Source organism: Triticum dicoccoides, chromosome 2A, assembly GCF_002162155.2.
Source record: "Triticum dicoccoides isolate Atlit2015 ecotype Zavitan chromosome 2A, WEW_v2.0, whole genome shotgun sequence".
NCBI lineage: Eukaryota > Viridiplantae > Streptophyta > Magnoliopsida > Poales > Poaceae > Triticum > Triticum dicoccoides.
Window position 1 is genome coordinate 606,253,587 of NC_041382.1, and position 17,255 is coordinate 606,270,841.

Consider the following 17,255-nt stretch of genomic DNA (forward strand, 5'->3'; position numbering starts at 1 on the left):
TACCCACCGTAATCTCTACTTAAACATGGTGCTCAACGCTATATATTATTTCCCAATGATGTATGGCTATCCTATGATGTTTGAGTAGATCCGTTTTGTCCTATGGGCTATTTGATGATCAAGATTGGTTTAAGTTGTATGTTTTATTATTGGTGCTGTCCTATGGTGCTCTCCATATCGCGCAAGCATGAGGGGTCCCTGCTGTAGGGTGTTGCAATACGTTCATGATTCGCTTATAGTGGGTTGGGTGAGTGACTGAAACACAAACCCGAGTAAGGGGGTTGTTGTGTATGGGATAAAGAGGACTTGATACTTTAATGCTATGGTTGGGTTTTACCTTAATGATCTTTAGTAGTTGCGGATGCTTGCTAGAGTTCCAATCATAAGTGCATATGATCCAAGTAGAGAAAGTATGTTAGCTTATGCCTCTCCCTCTTATAAAATTGCAATAATGATTATCGGTCTAGTTATCGATTGCCTAGGGACAAATAATTTTCTCATAACAAAAAGCTCTTTACTAAAACTAACTTAGTTATGTCTTTACCTAAACAGCCCCTACTTTTTATTTACTTGCTCTTTATTATCTTGCAAACCTATCCAACAACACCTACTAAGTACTTCTAGTTTCATACTTGTTCTAGGCAAAGCGAACGTCAAGCCTGCGTAGAGTTGTATCGATGGTCGATAGAACACGAGGGAATATTTTTGTTCTGCCTTTAGCTCCTCGTTGGGTTCGACACTCTTACTTATCGAAAACTGTTGCGATCCCCTATACTTGTGGGTTATCAAGACCTTTTTCTGGCGCCGTTGCCGGGGAGCAATAGTGTGGGGTGAATATACCCATGTGTGCTTGTTTGCCTTATCACTAAGTAATTTTTATTTGCTGTTCTTAGTTGTTCTTTATCTTTAGTTATGGATATGGAACATGAAATACCAAAAAAATTAGGTGTACTTTCTGCTCATGGAGATGGGGAACCTCCTAAAACCCTCGATGCTGGTTATGTGAAAGATATTATGTACTACTTTAATAATTCTGAGAAAACCCCATTCAATTATGTAATTGGAGTAACATTGGATCAACGTGAATACTTTAGGGATTACCACTTGACACAAAAGGGAAACTATTATGGGATCAAATTCATATATTGAAGTGGTATGCTAGGCAACTATGCTTGAGATATGATTATACTTGTTGCTCTAGGATGAAGGCTCCACACCTTCCCTTTTCATGCGAATTTAATGATAATAAAACCTTAGCTTCTTATGCTAATGGTATATACGATTACTATGATGTGAAACAAATAGAAGAATTTGTTGCTTTTATGGGTGCTTATGAAATTGAATCTATGTTTAAAGAGTTTGAAGACTTTGATGATTCGGTTTATAGACCTGAAAAATTAGCTATCCTTAAATATTGTTATGGGAATTATGAATACAATTACGATATTAATGCACTTATTGAGAAAGTCTCCGTTGTCCAAGAAGAGACTAATATTTTGCATGAGTCTATGGAAGAAGAAAATGATGAAACTGTGAGCTCATTGGATGAAAAAGATGAGGATGAGAGCGAAGAACAAAAGGAGGAAGAGCGGATTGATCACCCGTGCCCACCTTCTAATGAGAGTAACTCTTCAACTCATACATTGTTTAATTTCCCTTCGTGCTTACCGAAGGATGATTGCTATGATGACTATTATGATCCCGTTGATTCTCTTGAAATATCCCTTTTTGATGATGCTTGCTATGCTTGTGGCCAAGATGCCAATATGAATTATGCTTATGGAGATGAACTTGCTATAGTTCCTTATGTTAAACATGAAATTGTTGCTATTGCACCCACGCATGATAGTCCTATTATCTTTTTGAATTCTCCCAACTACACTATATCGGAGAAGTTTGCCCTTATTAAGGATTATATTGATGGATTGCCTTTTACCGTTACACATGATGATTTTGATGAATATAATATGCATGTGCTTGCTTCTCCTACTTGCAATTATTATGAGAGAGGAACTATATCTCCACCTCTCTATGCTTTCCACATGATAAAATTGCAAGAAACTGTTTATACTATGCATTGGCCTTTACTTTGTGTGCATGAATTGTTCTTTTATGACATGCCGGTGCATATGAAGAGAGTTAGACTTCGTTGTTGCATGATATATGTTACTTTGTGCTCACTACTAAATTAAAAATCATTGTTAATTAAAATTGGCTTTCATATACCTTGGGATCTGGGTGGATTCACTACTTGAGCACTATATGTCTAGCTTAATGGCTTTAAAGAAAGCGCTGCCAGGGAGACAACCCGGAAGTTTTAGAGAGTCATTTATTTATGTTGAGTGCTTTTATATAGTTTTAAAACAACAAAATTAAAGAGGGGAACCCAAAACTTTTTCAAAAAGGAAAGTGAAAGTGAGAGAGACAAGCATTGTTGAAGTGGGAGAGCTCCTTGAACTTTGTTCATGCTCACGGCAACTTTGTGAATCTTGATTATAGAAACTTTTCAATAAAAATAACTATCCCCTTGTACAATTCCATTGTATTATAAAAATAATGTGCCAAGGTTTGCCTTTAGGATGTTTTAGATGCTTGTTGGTTTGTACGATGCAGGACAGAAACTTTGGCTGTAGTGCGCGATTTTACATTTTTAGATGGATGTCAAATGGTTCTGATTCTTTTTGCACTATCTTTCTATGCAAATTGTTTATTTTTCCTAATTTTGGCAGAATTTTTCAAGTATCAGAAGTATGGTGAATGTTCAGATTATTACAGACTGTTCTATTTTAGATAGATTCTGTTTTTGATGCATAGTTTACTTGTTTTGATGAAACTATCGATTTGTATCGGTGGATTAAGCCATGCAAAAGCTATATTACAGTAGACACAATGCAAAAACAAAATATGAATTGGTTTGCAACAGTACTTAGAGTAGTGATTTGCTTTATTATACTAACGGATCTTACCGAGTTTTCTGTTGAAGTTTTGTGTGGATGAAGTGTTCGATGATCGAGAAGGTCTCGATGTGAGAAGAAGGAAGAGAGGCAAGAGCTCAAGCTTGGGCACCCCAAGTAAATATTCAAGGATACTCAAGCGTCTAAGCTTGGGGATGCCCCAGAAGGCATCCCCTCATTCTTCAACAAGTATCGGTATGTTTTCGGATTCGTTTCGTTCATGCGATATGTGCAAATCTTGGAGCGTCTTTTGCATCTAGTTTTCATTTTTCTTTTATGCACCATGCTGGTATGAGATAGTCCTTGGTTGATTTATAGAATGCTCTTTGCACTTCACTTATATCTTTTGAGTATGGCTTTATAGAATGCTTCATGTGCTTCACTTATATCATTTGAAGTTTGGATTGCTTGTTTCTCTTTACATAGAAAACCGCCATTTGTAGAATGCTCTATTGCTTCATTTATACTTGTTAGAGCGTGGGCATATCTTTTTTAGAAATAATTAAACTCTCTTGCTTCACTTATATCTATTTAGAGAGATGACAGGAACCGGTCATTCACATGGTTAGTCATAAAATCCTACATAAAACTTGTAGATCACTGAATATGGTATGTTTGATTTCTTGCAATAGTTTTGCGATATAAAGATGGTGATATTAGAGTCATGCTAGTGGGTAGTTGTGGATTGTAGAAATACTTGTGTTGAGTTTTGTGATTCCTGTAGCATGCACGTATGGTGAACCGTTATGTAACGAAGTCGGAGCATGATTTATTTATTGATTGTCTTCCTTATGAGTGGCGGTCGGGGACGAGCGATGGTCTTTTCCTACCAATCTATCCCCCTAGGAGCATGTGCGTAGTATTTTGTTTCGATGACTAATAGATTTTTGCAATAAGTATGTGAGTTCTTTATGACTAATGTTGAGTCCATGGATTATACGCACTCTCACCCTTCCACCATTGCTAGCCTCTCTAGTACCACGCAACTTTCGTCGGTACCTTAAACCCACCATATAACTTCCTCAAAACAGCCACCATACCTACCTATCATGGCATCTCCATAGCCATTCTGAGATATATTGCCATGCAACTTCCATCATCGTCATATACATGACTTGAGCATTCATTGTCATATTGCTTTGCATGATTGTAAGATAGCTAGCATGATGTTTTCATGGCTTGTCCGTTTTTTGATGTCATTGCTACGCTAGATCATTGCACATCCCGATACACCGCCCGAGGCATTCATATAGAGTCATATCTTTGTTCTAGTATCTAGTTGTAATATCTAGTTGTAAGTAAATAAAAGTGTGATGATCATCATTATTAGAGCATTGCCCAAGTTAGGAAAGGATGATGGAGACTATGATTCCCCCACAAGTCGGGATGAGACTCCGGACGGAAAAAAGAAAAAAAAAGAAGAAGAAAAAGGAGAAAGGCCAAAAAAAAGAAGAAGAGAGGGCCCAAAAATAAAAAAAATAAAAAAATGAGAGAAAAAGAGAGAAGGGGCAATGTTACTATCCTTTTACCACACTTGCGCTTCAAAGTAGCACCATGTTCTTCATATAGAGAGTCTCTTGAGTTATCACTTTCATATACTAGTGGGAATTTTCATTATAAAACTTGGCTTGTATATTCCGATGATGGGCTTCCTCAAACGCCCGAGGTCTTCATGAGAAAGCAAGTTGGATGCACACCCACTTAGTTTTAGTCTGAGCTTTCATACACTTATAGCTCTAGTGCGTCCGTTGCATGGCAATCCCTACTCACTCACATTGATATCTATTGATGGGCATCTCCATAGCTAGTTGATACGCCTAGTTGATGTGAGACTATCTTCTCCTTTTTGTCTTCTCCACAACCACCATTCTATTCCACCTATAGTGCTATGTCCATGGCTCATGCTCATGTATTGCGTGAAAGTTGAAAAGGTTTGAGAAACGTCAAAAGTATGAAACAATTCCTTGGCTTGTCATCGGGGTTGTGCATGATGTGAATATTTTGTGTGGTGAAGATGGAGCATAGCCAGACTATATGATTTTGTAGGGATAACTTTATTTGGCCTTGTTATTTTGAAAAGACATGATTGCTTTATTAGTAGGCTTGAAGTATTATTGTTTTTATGTCAAATGATAGACTATTGCTTTGAATCACTCGTATCTTAATATTCATGCCATGATTATATATGTGATCAAGATTATGCTAGGTAGCATTCCACATCAAAAATTATGTTTTTTATCATTTACCTACTCGAGGATGAGCAAGAATTAAGCTTGGGGATGCGGATACGTCTCCGTCGTATCTATAATTTTTTATTGTTCCATGCCAATATTCTACAACTTTCATATACTTTTGGCAACTTTTTATACTATTTTTGGGACTAACATATTGATCCAGTGTCAGTTCCTGTTTGTTTCATGTTTTTTGTTTCGCAGAAAATCCATATCAAACAGAGTCCAAACGGGATAAAAACTGACGGAGATTTTTTTGGAATATATATGATTTTTGGGAAGAAAAATCCACGGGAGACGGTGCCCGAGGGGGGCCATGAGGCAGGGGGCGCGCCCCAGGGGGGCAAGCGCGCCCCTGACCCTCGTGGTCACCCCGTAAGGCGGTTGGTGCCCTTCTTTCGCCGCAAGAAAGCTAATATCCGGATAGAGATTGTGTCAAAATTTCAGCCCAATCGGAGTTACGGATCTCTGGAAATATAAGAAACGGTGAAAGGGTAGAATCTGAGAAGGCAGAAACAGAGAGAGACAGAGAGACAGATCCAATCTCGGAGGGGCTCTCGCCCCTCCCATGCCATGGAGGCCATGGACCATAGGGGAAACCCTTCTCCCATCTAGGAAGGAGGTCAAGGAAGAAGAAGGAGGAGGGGGGCTCTCTCCCCCTCGCTTCTGGTGGCGACGGAGTGCCACCGGGGGCCATCATCATCACCGCAATCTTCACCAACAACTTCACCACCATCATCACCAACTCTTCCCCCCTCTATGCAGCGGTGTAACCTCTCTCTTACCCGCTGTAATCTCTGCTTAAACATGGTGCTCAACGCTATATATTATTTCCTAATGATGTATGGCTATCCTATGATGTTTGAGTAGATCCGTTTTGTCCTATGGGCTATTTGATGATCAAGATTGGTTTAAGTTGCATGTTTTATTATTGGTGATGTCCTATGGTGCTCTCCGAGTCGCGCAAGCGTGAGGGATCCCCGTTGTAGGGTGTTGCAATACGTTCATGATTCGCTTATAGTGGGTTGCGTGAGTGACTGAAACACAAACCCGAGTAAGGGGGTTGTTGCGTATGGGATAAAGAGGACTTGATACTTTAATGCTATGGTTGGGTTTTACCTTAATGATCTTTAGTAGTTGCGGATGCTTGCTAGAGTTCCAATCATAAGTGCATATGATCCAAGTAGAGAAAGTATGTTATCTTATGCCTCTTCCTCATATAAAATTGCAATAATAATTACCGGTCTAGTTATCGATTGCCTAGGGACAAATAACTTTCTCGTAACAAAAAGCTCTTTACTAAAACTAACTTAGTTGTGTCTTTAGCTAAACAGCCCCTACCTTTTATTTACTTGCTCTTTATTATCTTGCAAACCTATCCAACAACACCTACAAAGTACTTCTAGTTTCATACTTGTTCTAGGTAAAGTGAACGTCAAGCGTGCGTAGAGTTTTATCGGTGGTCGATAGAACTTGAGGGAATATTTGTTCTGCCGTTAGCTCCTCATTGGGTTCGACACTCTTTCTTATCGAAAACTATTGCGATCCCCTATACTTGTGGGTTATCAATAAGCATCATGCAAAGCAGAAGTGGCATCATCAATAACATGCGGCATATCAGAATGAATAGCAGGAGTAGGTGTCGCAAGTTTATTCAAAACAGAAGGTGAATCAAGTGCAGAGCTAGATGGCAGTTCCTTACCTCCCTTCGTAGTTGAGGGAAAAATCTTGGTTCTTTTGTCTTTCAAGTTCTTCACAGTGATCAGCAGATATAAATCCCAAGTGACTCAAAGAATAGAGCTATGCTCCCCGGCAATGGCGCGAGAAAATAGTCTTGATAACCCACAAGTATAGGGGATCACAATAGTTTTCGAGGGTAGAGTATTCAACCCAAATTTATTGATTCGACACAAGGGGAGCCAAAGAATATTCTCAAGTATTAACAATTTAGTTGTCAATTCAACCGCACCTGAAAGACTTAATATATGCAGCAAAGTATTTAATATCAAAGTAATATGGAAGTAACGGTAACAGTGGAAAAAGTAACAGTATTGGTTTTATAGTGATTGTGACAGTGGCAACGGAAAAGTAACTAAGCAAAGATCAATATGTGAAAAGCTCGTAGGCAATATCAGTGATGGATAATTATGTCGGATGCAATTCCTCATGCAACAGTTATAACTAGGGTGACACAAAACTAGCTCCAATTCATCAATGTAATGTAGGCATGTATTCTGAATATAGTCATCCGTGCTTATGGAAAAGAACTTGCATGACACCTTTTGTCCTACCCTCCCGTGGCAGCAGGGTCCTATTGGAAACTAAGGGATATTAAGGCCTCCTTTTAATAGAGTACCGGACCAAAGCATTAACACTTAGTGAATACATGAACTCCTCAAACTACGGTCATCACCGGTAAGTATCCCGATTATTGTCACTTCGGGGTTAATGGATCATAACACATAACAAGTGACTATAGACTTGCAAGATAGGATCAAGAACTCACATATATTCATGAAAACATAATAGGTTCAGATCTGAAATCATGGCACTCGGGCCCTAGTGACAAGCATTAAGCATAGCAAAGTCATACCAACATCAATCTCAGAACATAATGGATACTAGGGATAAAACCCTAAAAAACCTAACTCGATTACATGATAAATCTCATCCAACCCATCACCATCCAGCAAGCCTACGATGGAATTACTCACGCACGACGGTGAGCATCATGAAATTGGTGATGAAGGAAGGTTGATGATGACGATGGCGGCGGATTCCCCTCTCCGGAGCCCCGAATGGACTCCAGATCAGCCCTCCCGAGAGAGATTAGGGCTTGGCGGCGGCTCTGTATCGTAAAACGCGATGAATCCTTCTCTCTGATTTTTTTCTCCCCAAACGTGAATATATAGAGTTGTAGTTGAGTCGGTGGAGCACCAGGGGCCCCACGAGGCAGGGGGCGCGCCTAGGGGGTAGGCGCGCCACCCACCCTCGTGGACTGGGTGTGGGCCCCCTGGCCTTGATTCTTTCGCCAGTATTTTTTATATATTACAAAAATATTCTCCGTTGATTTTCATGTCATTCCATGAACTTTTATTTCTGCACAAAAATAACATCATGGCAATTCTGCTGAAAACAGCGTCAGACCGGGTTAGTTCCATTCAAATCATGCAAGTCAGAGTCCAAAACAAGGGCAAAAGTGTTTGGAAAAGTAGATACGATAGAGACATATCAGTGACAAATCCTAATCTCGATCTATGCCAACCCAACAAACATCTTCGGAGACACCTGTAGAGCATCTTTATAATCACTCAGTTACGTTGTGACGTTTGATAGCACACAAGGTGTTCCTCCGGTATTCGGGAGTTGCATGATCTCATAGTCAAAGGAACATGTATAAGTCATGAAGAAAGCAATAGCAATAAAACTTAACAATCATTATGCTAAGCTAACGGATGGGTCTTTTCCATCACATCATTCTCCTAATGATGTGAACCCATTCATCAAATGACAACACATGTCTATGTTAGGAAACTTAACCATCTTTGATTAACGAGCTAGTCAAGTAGAGGCATACTAGGGACACTATGTTTTGTCTATGTATTCACACATGCATCAAGTTTTTGGTTAATACAATTCTAGCATGGATAATAAACATTTATCATGATGTAAGGAAATATAAATAACAACTTTATTATTGCCTCTAGGGCATATTTCCTTCAGTGTCCCACTTGCACTGGAGTCAATAATCTAGATTATATTGTAATGATTCTAACACCCATGGAGTCTTGGTGCTAATCATGTTTTCTCGTGGAAGAGGCTTAGTTAATGAGTCTGCAATATTCATATCCGTATGTATTTTGCAAATCTCTATGTCTCCCTTCTTGACTTGATCGCGGATGGAGTTGAAGCGTCTCTTGATGTGTTTGGTTCTCTTGTGAAATCTGAATTCCTTCGCTTAGGCAATTGCTCTAGTATTGTCACAAAAGATTTTCAATAGACCTGATGCACTAGGTATTACACCTAGATTGGATATGAACTCCTTCATCTAGGCTCCTTCATTTGTTGCTTCCGAAGCAGCTATGTACTCCGCTTCACACATAGATCTCGCCACGATGCTCTGCTTGAAACTGCACCAACTGACAGCTCCACCATTCAATATAAATATGTATCCGGTTTGCGACTTAGAGTCATCCGGATCGGTGTCAAAGCTTGCATCGACGTAACCATTTACGACAAGCTCTTTGTGCCCTTTTATTTCTCGCACCTCACACACACACACACACACACACACACAGAGAGAGAGAGAGCTGCCGCCGTAGTTAACAGACGATTACCATTTTGTCATCAGATTTAACAGAATTGTAGTAAAATATTCTGTTAAGCAAGTTGTAGGACTACTTTTATGGTTTTTTTAAGTTCTTGTATGACTTTGTTCCCACCACTACAAGTTTATGTACTAATAGTGGTATTAACTCAAAGAAAATTATGGTTTAGTTGTGAATTGTAGCGATTAATTCAATCAATCTTGGTTGCAACTCAACAACCATGGCATCTTAGTCGATGTTTACTGTAATGTAACGATGCCCCGCGCATTGTTGCTGATTTTTTTAATGGGTGCTAGAAAATTAACTGCTTCCTCTAACGAGATTAAAAGTAATACAAAACAATTATTAGGGTGTTCTTGATTTGCATTATACTAGTTAGCATAATGTCATTTTCTACCAAAACACTTGTGAACCATGAACTACCTACGTATGTTGGAAAACAAGTAACAAGTCTGATCATGTTAGTGTGATATTTACCTTATGCTCTCTACAAGGTTGTGGGTGGTTCTGCAGAAAAAACGAGGACAAAAAATGTTTAAAGGAGTATGCAAGAGACACTCAGAAGGCGAATGATGTCTTCCAACAAACGCGTGGTTGAAATCCTAATGTTCGGAGTCTATGTTGACACCGCCCGGGGTATGTTGGATGCTTTGTTGTGGACTTGTTCGTGTGTAGCTGTAATAGAGATGTTTCAGTGCTTTTATATCTACTCTAGGTAATATTTCGACATCCTTTATGTATGGATATATGTCTAGGGATCTAAGTTTTTTTAGATATGGCAATATGTCGGGTTGATACATATGTGTTGCATAGTGTAATGGATTACGTGTTGTATCCTGAACTCCAAATCGTAAAGCAAATGGGGGTCGTGTGGCCTCTTATCTTGAAAAAAAACAACATATGTAGGCTTCAAATATTGTACACATATACCGTATATGTCAATACTAATATACTATTACCTTATTATTTTTTACTAATAAAGCAAGATGCATTTCGTCAATTTTTTTCATCCATTCATCGCCGAAAAGATTTTTTTTTATCCAAGATGATATTAAATTCTTATGCGTTCGTCTGTTAGAAAAAAAAGGATATTCCAGAATTCTGTTCGTGGGCCGCTTGCTGTGGCCCAGCGATGCTAGCCCACTTATTTTTCTGCCCACGCAGTTGGGAAAATTCTATTTTCCACACAGGTCGACAAATAGTCGGAGCTTCACACAGGACAACCAATAATGGGCTGGCCCATTTTTTCTTTGTTTCTGTGTTGTACTTCTATTTTTATTCTCCTTCCCCTATCTCTTTTTTCCCTTCCAACTTTATTTTTCTCATAGAATTTATTTCAAACTTCAAAATTCTCAAAAAACATTCCTAATTTCAAAAAAATCACATTATAGAAAATGTTTAGAATTCCAAAATTTTGTTGCTATTTTGAAAAATATTCGGAACTTGAAAAAAGTTTCCCATTTTTTCAAAAAAGTATTGTTTTTCAAAATTGTTCAAGATTTCTAAAAAGAAAATGACATTTTAAAAAATGCTCCAAATTCGAAAAATATTCTTGTATTAGTGAATTTTCATACTTCAAAATGATGTTAAAAGATACACATTTTTTAAAAAATGTTACGAATTTTTAACACATGTTCCCGTTCTAAAAATATGTTCACGAATTCAAATAATGTTCATGTTTTAATAAAAAAAGTTGGTGTTTTCAAACAATGTTTGTGAATTTTAAAAGATGTTCCTATTTGAAATTTAGTTTCCGTTTTTCTGGAAGTGTACATAATTTTCAAAAAAAAAATTAGGATTTAAAAATGTTTCATGTTTTCTATAATATTCAGAAACTTCATACCTTAAAATCTCCTCGATTGAAAGGAAAAGTAAATTGAATAATTAATGGGCCTTCTCTGGCGTACGATGATGTGACAAAACTCTTAAATGCGCTAGATTAATGAATGGAAAAATAACGGATTGATTATTTCACACCCCCATTTGCGTCAAAATGGTACTCGGCCAAAGTAGAGTCACATGAGTAATGATGGGCATAATTTATAGAGCTCGCTCTGTAAACAACCTCACATCCTCTATATTTTGGAGGTTGAAGAGGTCAAGTATGAATTGCTCCAAAGCCCAATCGTCAACACAGGGAAGTTTCAGCTTCTTCCTCCTCACGCCACAATTGGGTTTTGAAGTTGTGCACCCTCCGAAGCACCACCCGGCCATTAATGCCACACCCACTTCATTGAATTCCTGTGATAATCCATCATATGGACGCCACACGACATCATCTCCTAGCTAGTGTGTGAGCGGGACCGTGTTTCTCATCCGGAAGGACGCCCCTTGATGGCTGCCTGCCGCCTCCTCAACTGCCACTTAATGGTGGCCCTGGCAACCTATAAAACGTCGTCGCTACCTCCCCTCTTCGATTGCCTTCTCCGGCACCTCCCTAATCTCCCTGGCCCGCATTCATTCCACCTCCTCTCCAAACATGTTCCCGAAACCGCCGCCAGATGCTTAGCCCCTTTCTGGGAGCAGCTGGAAGTGGGCCTTTGCTGAGTTCACAAGGGATGAGGCGAAAAGGGAGTGGCGGATTAGGGACCGTGCGCATGCGCCCACCCCCACCGCGAAAGCATGGCCGGCCTGGGACGAGTGCGCTAAAGCCATCTTCCAAAGCATCGAGACCCACAATGCCACCACCACCATCGCGGAAGCATGGCCGCTATGAGATGAGCGCATCGAGGCCATCTTACGGGGCATCGCGGCATGCATTGTCGCATCCCCCTTTACCCCTCCCCCGACAGCTGCGGCAATGATCACCATGGAGGTGGTGGCCGTGGCCGCAACTAGGCCCCGCTGACAAATCCATCCGTCACCTACGCAACTACAATATTAACTAATTAGTTTATATATACGTAAAGAAAGCTAATTAGTTTATATTTTCTTGACATGGAATGCTTGTATTCCATTTACGACACGACATAATCGCCGGTTACAACATAGAATTGTTGGTCACAAGTTTACAAGACATGTTCATACCAAACATGGCTAGAAACACGATATAAACATGTACCCAAAGCCGCCATCATATGCGCTAGCTAGCTTGTTACAGTCTCGAGGGACATACACATCTCCGCTACAATGAATTGCGTGTGTATTTTGAACTTGATCTCTCTAAACAGGTGGATATGAGTGGGCTGAGGTCGAAGGAGCTGGAACCAATGGCCTACGATGAACTAGTTTTTATTTTAACCAAGCATTAGATGTTTTATAAATGCAAGTCGCAATGCAACTAATTTTTGGCCCAAGATTAAAATCAAGTCGAGTTGAATCAAATGTGTTGAGAAGTTTGGGTTATTGGGGAAGAACCGTTGTAGTCAATGACAAGCAGGACCTACATGTAAGAAAAATAATATGAAAACCAACTTTTGGCGAATCCATGTTTACGTGTTCCCTCTTCATCTGCGATATGGAGGCTGCCCATATGGCTGACTTCTGCTAGAGTTGCTCTAATGACTACTGGCTGACAAGTAACGTGTAAATGTGTATAGTAAGATTGTCAAAGAACGACAGTGATGACTTTCACAAAAGAAGGAACGCCGGCGATAAAATTACCAAGTCTTGAAACTGAAAACGTCTGCCCACGTAACCTATGTAGGAGTATTTCCTGCGAAAGTGTAAACTCTGTCTTTCTCCTGTGGCCTACATTTCTAACATCCCTGTAGAAACATTCCTCCAAGGAACCGTGTACAATGAGGAAAATTCTCACGATCATTTTACTTTTGATATATAAGACAGGGTCCATATAAATAGCTGACGATAGGAACTTCGAGGCTTCCATCTCATACTTTATCGTCCAGCTCCGACTGTGGCGACTTCTGGGCCTTCTCGCTCGCCAGACCCTGCCGCTCCTTGCCTCCGGGTTTCGAAGACGCGCTGCTGTACCATATCATCCCAACAATGGCGAGGATCATCCCAAACGCCACATGGAAATTCAGGCCTTCTTTCCCGAACAACAGAAATCCCAGGGTTAGCACGAGAATTGTCTTCATGTGTCCGATCACTTGAAACGTGACGGCGGTGAATCTCCCAATGCATATGAATTGGCTGAGATTGGTCCCAACTGAAATAACGCATGACAGCACAATGAAGAACTGAAAGGCGATGGGGAAATGGAGTCAGTCAACAGCAGAAACTGGTGATGTCAGAAAGCAAGCCATAAGTAGGAGAACTGATACAAAACAAAGAATGCGTCCAGCAGTCATTCATATCTTTGAAGGCTCAACGTATAAGATTGTAAATACCAAGGAATGGATAAATTATATTTATTTTTATAGTATATTACTCCCTCCGTTCCTAAATACTTGTCTTTCTAGGCATTTCAACAAGTGACTACATACGGAGCAAAATGAGTGAATCTACACTCTAAAATATGTCTACATACATCCGTATGTAGTAGTCATTTGAAATGTCTAGAAAGACAAGTATTTAGAAACGGAGGGAGTACTAGCTAATTTTGCAGACAACTGGATCCTTCCATCACTATGCAACCTTAATCATGCAATCAACTACCTGTGTTTTGAGTGACTGGTTATTACAGATAATGATTCAAAATTAATCCAGTTTTAAAAGCAAACAAATGAAACAACAATTGAGCTGCAGTAATCTTTGTATTATATATGATGTATTTGCCAATCACTGCAATGTCATAAATGATGTACTATGGAATGCTGGCAAGCATCATGATGTCATATATATTCTTCATTTGGTTACATACCGTCACTGTGCTGGTGTAGTGAAAAGTGTCGATTCTATTCCTGGTAAGCCAGAAGTCCACGAATGGGCCTAATATCAACAGTGAAGCTGCTTGAGCTGGTGCAGTGTGACCCAAGAGTTTGAGTGAGTTGAGAGAGTACTTCCGTTGAAGGTAATTGACATACTGCAAAATGAAGGATCCAGACAATAATAAATACATGAAAAGAGAAGAGTTGTTAAAACATGCACACACAAAAAGGGAGTCTAGGGCAAAACTTCTGTGGTCACAAATAAATATGTGATAAATAAAGTAGAAACTTTTACTACTCCCTCCGTCCCATAATATAAGAACGTTTTTGACACTAGACTAGTGTCAAAAATGCTCTTATATTATGGAACGGAGGGAGTACTTACTAGTATGTTTTTGAGACATTAACTGGGCAGAGGTTTCTGTATATGTTTACGTCTCGCTTAAAATATAGGGAGTCAAAGAAAATACTATAAAAGAGATATCAGAGAACCTCAGCTAAGTGAAATAAATTAATAAATATGCACAATAAAATAGGACTTCAGATGCAAGCCTTCCATTGGATCTCATGCAGACCCAGTCTAGTATCTTGCATTTATTATAACCAAGAATAGTAGCTAAGGCATCAGTCAATGCAGTCAGTATTTTGCTGTCCAACAAACTCAATGAACAAACACTGCAGTTTAACATGAGAAATACATGATAGCCTAGAACTCTACAAAGACTGAATTCTGTAGGCAGAAATAAAACATGTACTCCCTCCGTTCCAAAATAGATGACTCAACTTTATACTAACTTTATACTAAAGTTAGTACAAAGTTGGGTCATCTATTTTGGAACGGAGGGAGTAGTATGGTAGGAACCAGGAATAAGATATCAATATGATATAAATTGATACCCATTAAGAAAGTACTACTATATAATATGCAGCAGCAAACAAAATGAATTCACTGACATTCTTGTACTTACATGCTGTTGTAATGCAGTGCCGCAAACTGCTATTACGGCAGCTACCAATCCTTGCGCATTTACACTGACATCAGAAACTGTACACACTCCCACACCTACAAGGACAACCACTATACTAAGCTTTGTATCCCTCGAGTAACGGAAATTTTCGAACAGGACCTCCATAATGCATAGAAGTGGAATAATAGATAGCTTCGCAATCTGAACACAAAAATGATGAAAAAACAGTTTAGTATATAAACTACTTCCATAAATTGAAAAGAGCAGGAGTTGTATATTGTACCTGATAAAAGCCAACAGAGTTCCACATCAAGCTAACATTCATCCCAACAATTGATAGGTTTGCAAAAAATACAAACTTTACTAGCTCCGACAGAGGTAAATGAGATGGCTGAACGTATCCTAACCATTTCATTACCAATGTCATCAAAGTGGTAGTTGCAAAATGCATCCCAGTCAATGTTGTGGCTGCACAAACAAACACAATAATAACACAACATTAGTGGCACAAAAGATGGTCAACGAAAGAATACACATACTCCATTTATGGGCTTAAGGTCATCAGCCTCTAAATAAGTAGTTCTAATAAAATTCCCGTAAATGTTATACATGAATGCACATCTCAAGCTAAAGGTGCACATATAGTGGCTTACAAACATTTCTTTTAGTGTTCCCATAAAGTCTACCAATCTCATTACTACATCTCCATTGGAAGTCAAGATCATTGTCTTATTTATTGAAAAATGGACGCCTATCGATTTCTAAAATTGCAAGTTCAACCAGTTTAATGTTCCATGGTAAATGTGATGATATCTTTCATAGAAAGAAATACAGTTACAAGTCCAGCAAAATTTAGATAAGGATATATGTATAGCACCCTAGTCGAATCAATCCAATGTTCCATGGGGTCCAAGCTTGTAAATTTGCAAGTTCAACCAGTCCAATGTTCCATGATAAATGTCATAATATATGGCTTCCATTGACATAAATAGAATTACAAGTCCAACAAAATTTAAATAAGCATATATGTGTCCTGTCCTAGTTTGATCAATGTGATACAAGGGAAAGCAGCGAAGGAAGAGACAATGTAAGGAACACAGTTGGGCAGTTCAGTTTGAGAATACAGCGACACCCGATGTTCTATTTTGCTAGAAACATCAGATGTTCTATAGATAAAAACACCAAAGTGTTGCAGTGTATTCTTACCAAAGCTAAAACCATGTGTAGCCATTAAGGCCTTGTTGACCATGATTATGCCAACCGAAGTTACAACATTGAACATCCATGCCCCAGCATCCAATGCTGCTTTTTTCTCTGCCTTGCTTCCTGGTGCCATGGTTTCTTATCATGTAGGGTCTAATGCTAATTTTAATATACAAAAAGGCCTTCCTTCAGTGTACAATGTGGTGCACCTAACATAAAAAAGGCAGTTATCATAAGTAGAGCAGTTAATGCCATAAAAAAAAGGTAGCACCAGACACCACTAGATTTGTAGCCAAGAGTGTGAAACGGAACTATCAGAGAATGCCAATGATGCGCAATGGTGAAATTCCAAAACCAAGCAATCATAATTGGAGATATACATAATAAAGTAACGACATGAACTAGCCGAGATGGCAAACCAAACATGGATATGAACACAAACTTTTTTTAACGCCACTGAGTTCCTATTACTTGGACGATCGAGTGGGTTTAGGGCTAACTAACCACATCTCCCAAAGTGGCGGGATCTAGATGGCATGCGGACTTTGTGCCGGCACAGGGGAAATTTGTGGAGGGGTTTTTAGGTAATCGCTGAATGACTAAAAACTCATATAGTACCTCAAAACAGGTGTCCACAGTTCAAATTCAGCAACGGGGTAATCGAACCCTAGAAAACGGAACAATCGCGGTGGCTCTCACGCGGAGCTAATTCCAGTGTGTCCACAGATCTCAGGCACAAATGAACAGAAAGCAAAGCCCCGTACGACGACATGAGATTGGCGGACGTGGAGTTTAACGG

General features: G+C 39.3%; 1 protein-coding gene across 1 annotated transcript in view; it reads right to left on the reverse strand.

Moving 5' to 3' along the window:
• Positions 1-13,057: 13,057 nt before the first annotated feature.
• Positions 13,058-17,255, reverse strand: part of LOC119355661 (UDP-rhamnose/UDP-galactose transporter 6-like) — a 4,744-nt gene continuing 546 nt past the window's right edge. The window contains exons 2-6 of the mRNA XM_037622505.1: positions 16,460-16,667; positions 15,537-15,721; positions 15,254-15,454; positions 14,279-14,440; positions 13,058-13,655 (exon numbers count right to left, since the gene is read on the reverse strand). Of these exons, the coding sequence (XP_037478402.1) occupies positions 13,344-13,655; positions 14,279-14,440; positions 15,254-15,454; positions 15,537-15,721; positions 16,460-16,589 (990 nt within the window). The 5' untranslated portion in view covers positions 16,590-16,667 and the 3' untranslated portion in view covers positions 13,058-13,343. The remainder of the gene's footprint in view (positions 13,656-14,278; positions 14,441-15,253; positions 15,455-15,536; positions 15,722-16,459; positions 16,668-17,255) is intronic.